The sequence below is a fragment of the Prunus persica genome, chromosome G5 (assembly GCF_000346465.2).
Source record: "Prunus persica cultivar Lovell chromosome G5, Prunus_persica_NCBIv2, whole genome shotgun sequence".
Taxonomy (NCBI): Eukaryota; Viridiplantae; Streptophyta; class Magnoliopsida; order Rosales; family Rosaceae; genus Prunus; species Prunus persica.
The window spans coordinates 17,563,158-17,577,633 of record NC_034013.1 but is presented as its reverse complement, the minus strand read 5'-3'; the positions used below and the strand labels follow the sequence as shown (position 1 = coordinate 17,577,633).

Below are 14,476 nucleotides of genomic sequence, written 5' to 3'. Positions count from 1 at the left end.
GGGCCTAAACATACTACGCCCAATTGATCTCATCCTACCAGCCTTAACTTAACCCCACTTGCCTTCTCTACAAATCCTTCAAAATTCCTCAGATAAACTTACTCATAACAGAAGGGCCTCCTCGTATTAGGCTTTTACAGTCTCTTTGAATCCTCAAACTGATTTCCATTACGTGAAGAACCATCGTTACACTTGATTACGGCGCGGGTTTTCCTAGGACCGCTTGCGGCTCTGCCCGATAAACAACTTTTTTCCATTTTATTTTCCCTTTTCCACTCGAAACTATCTTCTTTCAAAACCATCTTCACAGAAGGGACTTCAGTGTATTAAGGCTCAGTGATGGATGCTTGGCTCTCATAGCACCAACAATGCTTTCTTTAAGGTCAGTTCATCAAATTTAATGCGTTCTGTCATCTGGGTCTTTGTTGTGCGTCTCTGTTACTGATTTAATTGTCTATTTCTTCTTCTGGGTATTGTTCTACTTTCTCTATTATGGTAATTTATTTGAGATATTCGTTGTTTTTCTTTTGTTGTTATAATTGGTTGCTTACTCTTGCGGGCTCTTACATTTTGTTGATAAAATTTGTTAGTAATAACTGGTCCTTTGGTTTAATGGCTTTCCTGTTATTGTGGTTTATGTGTATATATCTGGTTTACTTTTGGGTTTTGTAACAATTGACTTGATTTTATTCACCAACTGTTTACTTTCGATTTTGGTACGCCATTGTTATTTTAGGGGATTTTGGAGAAGGCATAGGAGGAAGTTGTATGTTACAGCTGGTGTTTTAGGAAGTGGATATCTTCTGTATAAACTGTATAATGCTCACAGACAAAGGCTTGCTGACCTGGATACCGAACTTGAGCATGAACGAGATAGAAACGAAGAGCTTATCAAGGCCCAGTTAAGAGAGATCCCCACTTCAATTTCTGTATCCAGATATTTTGTTGTTAAGTCCCTAACTACTTACTATCTGGGTTCTAACATTATGTCTTTTTGTTCCCAATAATAGAATGCAAGCCCATTTTGAGAACATACAAAGAATTGCTGATACAACAACGTTGCCTCATGCAATGCAATATTTAAATAGTCGGATAGCTGAAGAGTTAGACCTTTCTCACCTTACCGACAGGTTAATGCAAGCGAAGGGCCAATCAACATCTGCGGAGAAACTTGAATTATGGGATAGACTGAAAATTCTAAGTATGAATCTGACTTGACTGAATTTTTAAGTACAAACTTGAATTTATTTATATATTTGTCATCTATCAGTACCGTAGTTTATGAATTCTGATATTTATAATCAGCTCACCTTGTATAGGTCTTGTATTTTTCCAGGTTTCACGAGAATGGTGTTGTCGTTGTGGGCAATGACGATCCTTAGCTTATATATTAGAGTTCAAGTCAATATATTAGGGAGACATTTATATATTGATACTGCCCGTGGTCTTGGAAGCTCTCTTTTAATTGTAAGAGCTATATACTTTCCTACTTTCAGTACTTGCAAATTATTGATAACTCCATTTTGCATGTATTTCATGGTCCTATTTCATACTAGGATGAATTATCATTGCATATCAAGATGTGTGAACTTTCACTTTCTAAAAATGGATTGTTGGGAAATGTAGCCTCAAAAGTGAAACATCTTCTTCTAGATGTTCATTTGTAGGTTAGCCTGTCACCAAAATTTGGGATTGAAGGAATGTATGTGATCTAAACTTAATCAAAGTAAATAAGTTTCATTGAGTTATCAAATATGGCTGCAAGTTATGTCACTTGTAAATAAAATTTCCCAGGAGTTAGGGATATTCTAGCGTGTTGCAATTATACCTAGGGTAGTGGCTGAGTGGCGTCACATTCACTGTTGTTAAGGAGATTTTAAAATAAAATGGTTCAGTTTTGGAGACTAACTTAGTAGAATAAGTATGGTGAAGCCTAGACACGCAATTCTGTTTGAGAGTGTAGAAAAGGACTGGGATGCATTTCTAGTGAGACTGGATATCCATAGAGGAGATGAGGTATTAGTGGCAGGGGGGTAGATGGTTTCCAGGTTGTCTCAATCTGGAAATAATATATTTCAGATTACTATCCCTGATTACTGCTTGGTGACAGTCTGATTGGTGCTCACTCCCTAAATGTACCATTACATCTGTTCATTTTCCCCCAGTAATTTAACAGACATTAAGGCTGATTTGCAACACCACTCACATGTTACTTTTACTACTGGTTCTGAAGTGAACTTTAGACAATATTACTGGTTCTGACATGTTACTTTTACTTCTCTGAATGTATATATTTGTTATTACTATGTTTACAGGAGGATGCTGATCTCATTCATAGGGATGACCAGCAGAAGTTTCTAGCAAGTTCTGATTATCTAGCCAGGTATGGCATGCCTGCTTTAATTTCAAACATCCAGGCAGCAGCAACAGAAGTTCTTAAGGGGTAAGCTTTGTCTTACCATCTATTATCATGTTGTATGCCATTCTGAAAATCAAAGGCAGGTTTATCGGTCAATTCAGTCGTTTTCTTGATTTTTTTTGTTTAACTCCGTTAATGCTTATGAGTATACATGCTTGTCCTTTGTGACTATGTCATCCTTAAAAATGTCTTATATACGATGGTTAATGTCCAGGCTTTCAATCTATTCTCATTAAGTGTTTAATACACGAAACTACCAAACTACCAAACTTTTGCATAGAACGTATTGATTATCAGAGATCGTATTAAATAGTTTGGATGCTTTTCATGTGCAGAAAGCAGCTAAGGGATTCCTTCAATGCCACAGTTCTTCATGCAACTGTCATGCAAATACTTGACAAGTTCATGAGCACAGGAGATCCCCATCACTGGGTGAACTACTTGATGCCAGAGGATGCTCGTGCACTTGAACTAGCCACTGCCTTCAGCAATGATAGCACACTTCTTCCAGATGTCACCAAATTTGAACAACTTATGGTGGAGACACGGGCAGTAATATCAAGGTATGCCTGTGATGTTAGGGATGCAGCATTATCGGCCATGGTATACTGATTTTGGCTTTTCCTAATTCTGACTTCTTTCATAAGCTTGCTAGAGTAGATCCATACATGTAATGCTTATTATACAAGTTTATTTTGTCATTGTTATCCCTCAAAATGCCACCTTTTCTTTTAGTAACTTTTTGTTCCACTAATTGGAAGTCGGTCAAATCCTGTTCATCTTCTATTGCAGTGCTGAATTTGGGAGTGTTGCTGACATAGCATTGAGAGCAGTGGTGGATACTGTGATAGTGGACATGGGTGCTCAACCCGGAGGAGTTCAACTTGCCAAAGTTTTGGCACGGGTTGCACGGATGGGTCCTACAGTCCTTGAAGAACCAAGCAAATTCATCCAAATCATTCTAAATGTACCAGAAGTTGAGCGCTTTTTCACTCTCATCTATTCAAGTATGCAAATCTCATAGACTAGATGCGGACCACAGTTTCTGTTTTCAGTAAATTTTTGTTTGGTGTACAAGCAAGCTAGCAGTGGAAAACATGATCTAATGGTATTGGGTTCCATTTCAAGTTCTCAAAATTCAAAAGTTTGAAAGGAATAATAGAGAAATATTGCAGTGTATTTTACTGTTTGTAGTACTACTTCCACATTTCAAATCTTTTGTTGTGCTGTATTATCTATATATCATATCATGTGAGGCTTGTTCATTCTAACATGCCCAGTACTATTTGCTTGCTTTTTATTACTGAAAGTGAGCATCACCAAAGTTGTGATATTGAACCCCAGGTAGTATTATATATTTGACTTTGTGGTAAATGCAAATTTTGAATTAAATAAAAGATTATTATTATTTTTTTCTCTTTTAGCCCTTAATTCACAATTAACTTTTGTAACCGGAAAAAAAATGAAATTAAATATTTTAATTTTTGGTCAGTAAAATGAAATTCACTCTTCAAATAAACGGGGCGCTTTGCCCACAAAAAAGAAGGGGCCGGGCGCAAACGGCGCGCATAAAGTCACAATTTCACACACTACCCCAAATTTACACCGTCAAATCAAATCAAATCCCCAATTTTACTCTCACTCTTGCACGAGTTCAGTCTCTGAATCGCACTCAGTGACTCTCGGTGTACAACAATGGCGACCAACAGCAACAGTGACATCTTAATGCTAGAAGCTCCACCACCGCAAGGTCCAGCATGGCCAGGACCTTTAACCAACGCCGAAACCATCGACGCCTTGCCGTACATCGACGACGACTACGCCAACCCCGACGTCAAAAGAGAGGTCGACCGCATGGTGGAGGAGGAGTTGCGACGCAGCGCAAAAAAGCCCGCCGATTTCCTCAAAGACTTGCCTCCACTTCCCAAGCCCAATTTCCAGGTCGGTGCCCAAATTCCTAGGTTTTTCTCTCTTTTGGCTGCGGAGATTAGGGTTTCTATCTCTCTGATTATGAAATTTTATACCTCAGAATCATCCGATGTTAGCTAGAGAGTACGACCGCGTGAGAGCTTCCAGGCCTCCGGCGGTTATTGATTTTTCCAGGGACAAAGTAGAGACGCCGCCTTTGAATAAAATGAATGATGAAACTGCTTGGAGACTTGCTCTTCAGAAAGCTCAGTGCTCTTTGCAGCACCAAGTCGTCAGGTAATGTCTACATACATACGTATGTCTATATAATGTATGCCATGTATCTGTATTTATGAATATGTATGTATGCGTATATATTTACTTGTGATGAATTGAGTGGCTGGTTTGCAGGTTAGAGAATTTGGAGCTTATTGACAAATATGGTCCTGACGCCTGGATTCAGAACAACAATCGATTGCAATTGGTTTTTTCAAGGTTCGTTTTTCCGATCTCATGTGAAAAATGCAACGTTTATGATTGTGAAACAACTGATTGAATTCCTTGATTCCCGCACTAGTTGTGCCCCTTTGGGGATTGCGCAGCAGTAAACCTGTAACTATATGAAAAAATGGATTTGATAATACTTGGTATTTCTTTTTCAGAATGCAGAAATTAGCTCAGGAACAATTTCAAAAGATTGAAACAGTGAATCGTGAAAGGAAATATCACCAGGTGATTTAACTTTCTTGCAGCCGACCTTGTACTGTTTTGATGCTCAGTTGTACTCTGATCTGATAAATTTACTTCTTCATTGATGGCAGCAAAACACTGCATATGAGCTTAATGCTCTGTCTGCCCAATGGAAGGAGCTGTGTCAGAAGAATATAGAAATCCATGCTGCATGTGTTAAGCTTGAAAGTCATCTGGATGAATTGAGGAGGGAAGCGGCAGAGAAGTAATCTACCTTTTCCTATCTGGTGTGTTTTCTCTGGCATGCATTTTACTAGTTTGACCACTAATTAGTTGTTACTCATTTCAGGGGCTGGAACTTGGAAGCCAATGCAGAAAATGGTTCTCTGTTGAATTCTGAATGAGATGGTATGCTTTTGCACCTATTGGCATTTGGTTTAGATTTGATGCTACAACTCTGTTATCTTGTTATACGATGCTATGTAATATTCTTTTGCTTCGCAGGATTCAGAAATGATGTATTCCTTCAATCCCTCTTTTGGGTTTCAAATGTAACGTTGAAGAATTAGTCACAGATGTTGGGGTTTCAACGCATTTGTGTGTTATGAAAGGAGTTTGGTCTTTCTTTTCCCTTCTTTCCTTAGTTGAGTTAATTAGGATTTGGCGCCTCAAAATGTATGATGCATTACCTTTCCTTTGAGGACATAACAAGAACGGAGTAACGGATGCATAGATGTTTAGGTCATGCCTATACAAATATATGTGGTACTTTATGCTGGAACAGTTTTGGCAAATGTGTTGAACAACTTCTATGATTATATGCTTCATTACGATGAGTCTTCAATCCTTGAAGAGAGGATATTATGTGCTTATTATGATCGGCTTCAAGCAATCTGTATCAGGCAGCTGGAGTTGATTAGAAACTAGACTTTATTGCTTCTGCCCTAAATGGAGCAGCGGCAATACACATGTGACGATTAGTTTTTGGATGCGATTATGATGTATCGAATACTACTGATACTGACTTTCACAGCAACTTCGTACATCAGATCATACACTCTTGTTGTCGTAAGCACAATTATTTCTAGGTAATCTAATGCTAGCTAGCATCTCTCTTCTCGTGGAGATGAGAAAGAATGTACAAAAATGTAGCATACAGCAAAACAGGTAATTTGTTTTGCATAGAGTACAGTAGTAACCACCAGTTTATGCTTCCCCTAGTGAAAGTAGGTTACGTAATTTATTTCGTTTCAAGATTTTCAGCTCTTGTATTTAAACATGTGTATTCTGTTTGGGCCCGGTATTTTGTAGTAGATAAGTTATTATTCATTTATTTTATATCAGCCCTCCAAGCAAAACCTAACAATGGAGAAAGAAGAGGCGTACGTCCTCTCCTTGGTGCCCAAGTAATAGCAGCATCTATTACATGATATTAGACCCATATACATTTTGTTTCGATGTCTGTACTGCTTTTTGGGAACTCGCTCAGACCAAAAAAGGAAACTTATTGATATGATGATTAAACAAAGAAAAATGCTAGGCTTATTACATTTTTCATACCACATTGTGTGCCACTTCTTTAATAGATGCGGGTTCTATTGTATTGGTGGGCTCCAGAGGTGGTATACAATATAGTATAAAAATGTGGTAAGCTTGGATCTCAGTAAGTGATAATAAAGTCCTTGCTTGTTGCCCAAACAAAGCATCTCTTCGCCCCAATTGTCTGTTTGTTTATTTTGGCCATCGAACTTGAGAGAGAGAGAGAGAGAGAGAGAGAGAGAGAGAGAGAGAGATTTATCCCTTCATTGAACTTGAAAATGGTTATGAGTATGGTGAAACCTGCAGTGAAAATAGCAAAAATCCTCTCTCCGCTGCCACTAGTTTTGGTCAACGCAAACAAAACCCTTGTCGTCAAACGTATTTCACAACTCACAAATGAAAAATTGGCTCCTTATTATAACAACACTCCTCCTCCAGAGCCCAAACAACATTCCCCCTGCAGACCCCAAACCCCAAACTCTGTATACTCCCAGTAAAGAAGAAGACTGTGTTTTCATGGTTGCCCATTTCAACAATAATAATATTTCACCCACCCTCCACTTCCCGATTCTCTCCTCCTACGGCAACCCCTGCCTTGATCTTTTCTTCCACGTACTCGCACCAAACGTAGAAGCAGAAGACGACAGCGACAAGCCCCCGGCCTCCAGTTCCTATAAATATCTCAAGCAACTCCTCCCTCTAGCCTGGTCCCACAATCCCCTGACCACCCTCAAGCTCATCTGCAACCTCCGAGACTGCTCCAATGATCTTGGAAAATCCGATGAAGAGGCCTTCTACGCCGCCGCATTTTGGCTCCACCAGAACCACCCCGAGACTCTAGCTTGCAACGTCGCCTCTATAGCCGGCGAGTTTTCCCAGTCTGTCGCCCTTATGCACGACCTTGTCGAGATTCTGTACCGCCTTCTACAAGGCCAGGACGTCAGAAGGAGGAGGGAAAAGGAAAAGGCTGCTGGTGGTGGCAATCATAATAATAATAGTATTAGTAGTAGGAGGAGGAGGAGAGAGCAGGTCATTGATATAGCCATGGCCAAGAAGAAGGTTGTTGAGCGGTACGAGGGCGACCAAAATTACCAATTTTTACACGAACGCGTCGGAGAAGTTGAAGTCTGATACTGAAAAATTGAAGAAGCAGGACATTCACGAGATAAGCTCGACGTCCTATTTCTGCCCTTCCATCGACTCCTCCACGGAGCGTGCCACATTTCTGTGTGAAAGCGTTGCGAGAAAGATTTTCCCGCGAGACTCGTCCCCAGAATATCGAGTTGTTTCGGAGGCCCGTTACGCCTACAGAGTCCGAGACCGGCTTAGGCAGGAGGTACTGGTGCCCTTGATCAATGCCTTGGATTATTTTGATGATTCAGGAACAAAGGCCTGTGCGGTTAAGAAGTATTTGGAGGACGTCAAAGGAGGCCACGGAGGTGGCAAGTGCAACATTGCTGCGGGTGCTCTGCTTCCAAATGACATCGTAGGATATGCGGATGATGTGGATGTGGGGCAAGTGGCTGAGCTTCAGTGGAAGGCCATGGTGATGGGGTTTAAAAAGCAGGGGAAGCTGAACAACTGCTTGGCTGTATGCGACGTGTCTTCGTCTTCCATGGCGGGGATCCAAAACTACATGGATGTGTCTGTGGGTTTGGGGCTGCTGTTGTCTCAACTGAGTGAAAAGCCATGCTGGAAAGGGAAGGTGATCAGCTTCAGTCCAAACCCTGAGCTGCATTTGGTAGGAGGGGATGATCTCAAGTCCAGGTGCGAGTTTGTGAGAAGGATGGACTGCGGCGGCAGCAAAATTGATTTGCACAAGGTGTTTGATTTGATTCTGGAAGCGGCTGTGAAGGGGAATTTAAAGACAGAGCAGATGGTGAAGAAGGTGTTTGTATTCACCAACACATGCTTTGAGGTGGCTAATTCGGGCAATGATAACAAGAAGAGCTGCTGGGAGAGTGATTATAAAGCAATACAGAGCAAGTTTAAGGAGAAAGGGTACGAGAAGAATGCGGTGCCGGAGATTGTGTATTGGAAGTTGGACATGCTGGCAGTGCCTCGTAGACGACCAGGGCTCGCCATCTTCGGTGGCTTCTCCGCGGATTTGCTAAAGCTGTTCGTGGATAATGACGGCCAAGTTAGCCCATACCATGTAATGGAAGCAGCCATCTCTCCCAAACACTATCAAAATCTGGCCGTAGTGGACTGAATTAGCTTAGGGTTTAGGTTAGTACGAGGAGAATCCGATGGTTTAATTTGACAATTCTGACTAGAATCTGATTGTGCTTCGAGGTGTAACACGAGATTGTTGGCATTCGCAAGTAACATGTGCATGCATTTCAAAATTTATATTAATTTCTTTTGAATTATATATATATATATATAGACTGTTAAGCAGAACAAAAGTATAACAGAATAACCAAATGAATGAATGTCAGGCATATTAAACGCATCTTTTAATAATATTCAACAGTTAATCATGTTAAAATCGAGTATTACGTTGGGGGTGTCATATATCATATGATGAAGATGCAGCTGCAGCTGCAGCAACCTTAACGAAGACATCCTCCAAAGTAGTGTCAACCACACCCCATGCAAACACTGGGAATCTACTCTTTGCAAACTCCACTGCTTGGAATACATCTGCAATTCTGACCTCATTTTTGGGCAGTTCAAACTTCTGTGTCCCCGACAGTCGGTATGTCTTGTTCGCGTTGGGTGACAACTTCTGTACTATCCTCTCCACTTTTTCCTCATGTTCCCAACTTGTTGTCATCGTAAAGACATACAATCCTCCATGTCTCCCCTTCAGCTGCATCATCACATATTTTCAATTCTCAAACCAACATATTTTCAATTCTCAAACAGTAATTAATCCAAGCATCCAATCCAAGAATCTCATTGATAGGAGAATAGAAGAGTTGGGATTTGGTTACCTCTTTCGGGTTTCCTATACACTGCATCCTGCCATCTACGAAAATTCCTAATCGATCACACAGGACCTCTGCCTCTTCCATGGAATGTGCTGAAGATATATATCGGCTTTGTAAGTAAATGAAAGAGCTAAACATAGATAGAGAATTAATAAGGTAACAAATAGATTGTGTGAGAGAGAGGGGGAGAGAGAGAACTGGTTAGGATGATTGCCCGGTCTTGTTTTGCAGTCTTTATAACATTCCATAGATGGTTTCTCGAAGATGGATCAAGTCCAGTACTAGGCTCGTCCATGTAAACAACCTTCAAGTACAGGAATTTGCAAAAGAATGAGTGCAATAAGTTGCAAGATCTTGAGATAACATATCCAAAATAAAAAATCAAAGAAGCTTCAGCAGATGGAGCACCAAGACCTACTTTGGGGTCCCCTATCAACGAAATTGCGACGCTGAGCCTTCTCTTCATGCCTCCACTGTATTTCCCCGCTTGTTTGTCAGCAATCCCACCATCAAATAGCTTGACACTCTTCAAAGATTCTTCCACTGCCTTCAGCAACCAAATTAAACCACCCACAAATTAATCCTCCCAGCTAGCTAAACGTATCAACCCATCTTGAATGCTTACGAGTTTTCAATAACAATCCCAATGTCAAAAATAGTAAATTTTCAATTTACTTACTTGCATTAAGGCACGACCTTTGAGGTTCTTAAGTCTGCCATAAAATAGTAGATGCTCCCTTCCAGTCAGTGTTTCCCACAGTAGGCTAAATAATATCCAGTAAGCAAGAAACTCATAAGATTCATTTAAATATTTAAAGAAACAACCAAGAAAAAGAAATTTTGCTTAAAATTGATTTAGCTTACTCATGCTGTGGACAAAATCCCATGCTGGTATATATATCGTTCATTTGTGTCCGAATGTCCATACCATGAACATATGCTGTGCCAGAGGTTGGTTTTGTGAGACCAGTCATCTGTGGAAAGAGGTTGCAATTGGTTAAGCATTAACTAGCCATTAACATATATGTTTGATAATTATATATTCTAAAGAAGTAGAGTGTGCTCTGCTCACCATACTAATAAAAGAGGTCTTCCCTGCACCATTGGGGCCAAGCATACCAAAGCACTCCCCTGGAGGCAAAGCAAGAGACAACCCTTTCACTGCAAATTTCTCAGGGTTTCCATCTCTTCCCGGATACACCTTTTTGAGGTTGTCACAAACGATCGCATGACTTGTATTTTGTTCCAATACCAACCTCTCAACCATCTCGATCTGGAAATTATGAAGAAGTGGAAGCAGAACTAATTTATACCTGTGATAAAGACTAATGAGTACATAAGCTAGAGCGAGAGAAGAAAAGTTACCTCGTGACTAACATCAGATTTCTCCATCTGAACGGAAACTTTAGATCCCTGCCTTTGCAAACTAGGTCTCCTTAGAGATGCAAGTTTCTTCTTCCTAATCCTTTGCAAGAAAAATAAAGGACTTTTTCCACTTCCAGATGATACAACTTGGTCAATGCAATATGCAACAAAAAGCACCACAAACCACTCAATAACCATGATAATGAAGACCTCTCTCATCCCATTCTGGTTATCATTCAAATCGTCCCATCCCATCCCAACCCTTTTTTCTTGCAAGGGGTATTGTGCTAGCTCGTATAATCCACGATACAGAGAGAAGCCAGGATACAACTGTAAAAGAATGATCCCGCGTCCTATGTACAAGAACACCAATACAGAGTTGAGTTTCTGAAAAGTATAAACAAAAAGCAAATTAAGTTCCAAATGCTTCATTTTCATAAAAATTTCCACTTACTAGAGACTGAAGCATCTTCGATGAAGCTTCGAAAAAGATTTTCTGCCAAAAGCCCAGTTCCAAAGACCAGAATGTAACCTATAGCTGTTACCATCAAATCAACCATGTCAGTTAAATCATCTCATGAGATAAAACTTAAAATGTAAATCCCTGATCAATAATTTCAAACCAAAAGAAATCGAACCTGTACAAGCCTTAACGTTTGAAAACATTGAAGCTACTAGAAAAGCCGCTGCTATTTGCAAGTTCATATAGATGAAGTAAAAAACAAACTGGATGCTGTAGTCATTGATTGTGAAGAATTTTAACCCTGCAAGGATGGAAGTAAACACACTTGAATTCATTAAAGCAACTCAGAGTGAAACCAGTCTGAAACAGTTGGCAAGTAGTTAGATTGATACAAATATACCTATGATGGAGCCAACTGCCATAAACAGCAGCATGTAGATCAAAGAAACTGCAAGAAAATAGGCATAGGAGATCATCCAATACGGTCCATCACCAAGGCCATGCATTTTCATCATGATTCTCAGTTTTTGTTGTTTCTCGTAAACCAGTGACTTCAAAACAACCTGCATACACCATTAAAAAGTTGGGAAATTAAGAAAGCTAAGTTAATTAGCAAAAATCCATGTAATGAATATGGATGAACATAATCAATTTTACTTACCGGGAACAGCAGTAAAATGATCCATGTGAAGAAGAGTGGACCAATTAGAGAGGAAAGATCTGGTATGCTTACTACGTTGGTTACAGGCTTAGGCATTTCTTTGACAAACTCAAACAGCATTTTGGTACCAGGGCCTTGCAAAAACTGAAGGTAGGCATTGGATGCCTGGCAGCATATAAAACAAATGAATGTATTAAAACTCATCCCTGCCTGATCAATTAGCAACATTCACATTTCTTGTTTTAAGATATCACCAAGTAAATTAACAAGTTAATTATGTGTATGTTTGTCTACCAGATTCACTGAGCGCCCAATCCGCTGCAGATCAGAACCAACACTCCTCCTCAAGCTTGAATTGTACCAAAGGATTGCATTAAAACTGTTCTCATTTGAGTTTAAGAAATCATAGGCTGCAAGAAAATGCACCGTCAATAGCTAATACATGATGATACTGTATGTATTCATCATATCAAAGTCAAGTAGTGGGGATAACCTGCAAGTATTTCATTAACTTTCCTCTCTGGGTTCCCCTTTGGGTAACCTTTATATAGCTCATTGTTTATATCAGAAGAATTGTTGCGCCACAAAGTCAAAGCTTCAACACATCTAACCTCTGGATTCAAGACAAAGTTTGGCAAGCAAAAAGGTTATGTTGCGTGCAACATAAATTGAAGAGCATGTATGTGCACAAGTGATGATTATACTTTTCGTGCGCGAACATTGTAAGTGTTAGTTTTGTGAAACTTTTCTTTCTAATGTTTGAAGAGATTTCAAGTTCGAATTTCTTGCCCGTTAACAAAAATAAAATAAAATAAAGGAAATCCATAACATACAAGCACAAAGATTAAAAGTTGTTTAAAAAACAAAAAATACCTTGTTCATATTCTTTATTGGGTTGAGTCTTGGGAGTGAGGCCTGGATTGGGGGCTTGGGTTGGGCTGGAGGCTTGTTGTGGAGGTGGGTTGCGAGGCCGAGGAGGGGGCGGGGACCGTTTGCGAGCTGAGGGTGGGGGTGGATAGCGGGCCAGAGGCGGGTTGGGAATGGGCTGGACACGAACTGGGGGTGGGTTGAGAGTGGGCTGGAAGGGAACTGGAGGTGGATTGGGAGTTGGCTGGTAGGGTTCAGGTGGGTCGGGCGCGGGCCTAAAACGAGGTGGAGATTTAGAAATTGGGAGTTTTTTGGTTGTTAGGAGCATGTGAGGTGAGGCGGAGGCCAGCCTAACCACAGCGTGAGGAGGCCCTCCCCGTCCATGATCGAGTCTGGATGATACATGAAGCGTCGGAATGGAGAACGTAGAATTGGGGGAGCATTGTCGCTGCACCTTATAGATGGTTTGTGTGAAGAAAGCTCTGTCTAAAAAGTTGGGCGCTTTAGGTAAGGAGCGAGATCCCTGCACATTTTTCGCATGTGGTTAATAACATTTACTCATGTATCTCAAGTTTCTAGGTTCGATTCCCTCATTCTCAATATCTCTTGTAATAAAAAAAAAAAAATTTAAAAATAAAAGAAAGAGAACGAAAACAAAACATAAAGGGAGAAACGACTACAACTTACCATGACATTGTTGGCCAGAAAATCCATGACATCAGAGGAATTGAGAGGGAAATCATTGGACAACAAATTCCCAGCCAAAACTATCCAAGTTAATGCAGAGATTAAGGTTAATAATAGTAATTAAGCAACAAATGAATCAAAACATGTAATTAATCAAAAGATGCATACTTTGTGCAAAAGACTGATTATTTCCAGTGACGAGTATAGTGAGAGGACAGGAGCCGTTAGCCCTGCATGACTCGTCGGGCAAGTCTGTGAAAGGAATAACAGAGTCACTTGTCACTGCACGAGAAGTAGCATCGGGTATGTGCAATACCGGAGGCCATTCTCGAGGCTTAGGACAGGGACAAGGGCTCCCTTCATCGAAACGGCTGCTGCTGTTATCGCACTTGTTTAAGTTCCTTTTGGATTCTTCCATTTTCATTTTATCTGTCGCAATTTGTAGACCAAGCAAAATCAAACACAGCAAACAAGGTATTAAAACCAGCGATACATTCGAGCACATATTTCGTTTCTGCAAAATAATCAACATAATGTGATCAGTTCTTGTCCAAAATTTATATTAAAAGAAAACTGAAACTAGGATTAAAAAAATTGAGAGATGGACCTGAAAGGTTAAGTTCTTTCTAAGCAAAGCATTGGACTGAGTCAAGAAGCTAGCCCGGGCGCGTAAACGATCGGCCATTGATGTCTACAACCAGGGAAATTCCTTTAACTTGATACTCAATGAACCCAAAATCAATATGTCTGTCACCACCAAAGATTCAATATTCTAAACCTTTGAAAAAAGAAAAAATGAACTCAAGCAGTCTAAGTAATTTTAGAGATACCTGTAATGATAATGAATGAGACCAGTTTTGAATAAGCACTAGTGTATAATCCAAATTAGAACTAATTATTTATATTAATCTGCCAGACGGATCTTGATCTGCTCTGCTCTT

At 40.1% G+C, this 14,476-nt stretch overlaps 4 protein-coding genes across 4 annotated transcripts; 3 read left to right on the top strand and 1 right to left on the bottom strand.

Moving 5' to 3' along the window:
* LOC18776354 (peroxisome biogenesis protein 3-2) lies at nucleotides 1-3,722 on the top strand. Its single transcript, XM_007209338.2, has 7 exons — nucleotides 1-382; nucleotides 737-901; nucleotides 1,011-1,201; nucleotides 1,337-1,467; nucleotides 2,316-2,443; nucleotides 2,755-2,982; nucleotides 3,212-3,722. The coding sequence occupies exons 1-7, from the start codon at nucleotides 369-371 to the stop codon at nucleotides 3,441-3,443; spliced, it is 1,089 nt and encodes a 362-aa protein (XP_007209400.2). The 5' UTR covers nucleotides 1-368; the 3' UTR covers nucleotides 3,444-3,722.
* On the top strand, nucleotides 3,961-5,887 carry LOC18776876 (pre-mRNA-splicing factor SPF27 homolog). Its single transcript, XM_007209439.2, has 7 exons — nucleotides 3,961-4,360; nucleotides 4,449-4,624; nucleotides 4,739-4,822; nucleotides 4,990-5,059; nucleotides 5,149-5,282; nucleotides 5,367-5,425; nucleotides 5,522-5,887. The coding sequence occupies exons 1-6, from the start codon at nucleotides 4,115-4,117 to the stop codon at nucleotides 5,419-5,421; spliced, it is 765 nt and encodes a 254-aa protein (XP_007209501.1). The 5' UTR covers nucleotides 3,961-4,114; the 3' UTR covers nucleotides 5,422-5,425; nucleotides 5,522-5,887.
* Nucleotides 6,953-8,768, top strand: LOC18778114. Its single transcript, XM_020564806.1, has 2 exons — nucleotides 6,953-7,615; nucleotides 7,710-8,768. Exons 1-2 carry the CDS (start codon nucleotides 6,953-6,955, stop codon nucleotides 8,766-8,768), a joined length of 1,722 nt encoding a protein of 573 aa, XP_020420395.1.
* Nucleotides 8,984-14,260, bottom strand: LOC18777827 (ABC transporter A family member 10). Its single transcript, XM_007211248.2, has 18 exons — nucleotides 14,143-14,260; nucleotides 13,704-14,049; nucleotides 13,536-13,615; nucleotides 12,855-13,371; nucleotides 12,475-12,594; nucleotides 12,276-12,391; nucleotides 11,982-12,146; nucleotides 11,721-11,883; nucleotides 11,496-11,621; nucleotides 11,312-11,395; nucleotides 10,858-11,210; nucleotides 10,565-10,765; nucleotides 10,357-10,466; nucleotides 10,172-10,256; nucleotides 9,911-10,039; nucleotides 9,691-9,796; nucleotides 9,496-9,584; nucleotides 8,984-9,371 (listed from the first exon to the last, which is right to left on the bottom strand). Exons 1-18 carry the CDS (start codon nucleotides 14,218-14,220, stop codon nucleotides 9,069-9,071), a joined length of 3,171 nt encoding a protein of 1,056 aa, XP_007211310.1. The 5' UTR covers nucleotides 14,221-14,260; the 3' UTR covers nucleotides 8,984-9,068.

Coding starts and splice junctions, on each gene's coding strand:
- LOC18776876 (XM_007209439.2), top strand. CDS start 4,115: ATGGCGACCAACAGCAACAGTGACATCTTAATGCTAGAAGCTCCACCA. Junction 4,361..4,448: donor TTCCCAAGCCCAATTTCCAG/GTCGGTGCCCAA, acceptor TTTATACCTCAG/AATCATCCGATGTTAGCTAG. Junction 5,060..5,148: donor GTGAAAGGAAATATCACCAG/GTGATTTAACTT, acceptor CATTGATGGCAG/CAAAACACTGCATATGAGCT.
- LOC18778114 (XM_020564806.1), top strand. CDS start 6,953: ATGAAAAATTGGCTCCTTATTATAACAACACTCCTCCTCCAGAGCCCA. Junction 7,616..7,709: donor TAGCCATGGCCAAGAAGAAG/GTTGTTGAGCGG, acceptor TTGAAGAAGCAG/GACATTCACGAGATAAGCTC.
- LOC18777827 (XM_007211248.2), bottom strand. CDS start 14,220: ATGGCCGATCGTTTACGCGCCCGGGCTAGCTTCTTGACTCAGTCCAAT. Junction 11,396..11,495: donor AAACGTTAAGGCTTGTACAG/GTTCGATTTCTT, acceptor TGATGGTAACAG/CTATAGGTTACATTCTGGTC. Junction 11,211..11,311: donor CGAAGATGCTTCAGTCTCTA/GTAAGTGGAAAT, acceptor TCTTGTACATAG/GACGCGGGATCATTCTTTTA.
- LOC18776354 (XM_007209338.2), top strand. Junction 1,202..1,336: donor GGATAGACTGAAAATTCTAA/GTATGAATCTGA, acceptor GTATTTTTCCAG/GTTTCACGAGAATGGTGTTG. Junction 2,444..2,754: donor GCAACAGAAGTTCTTAAGGG/GTAAGCTTTGTC, acceptor TTTCATGTGCAG/AAAGCAGCTAAGGGATTCCT.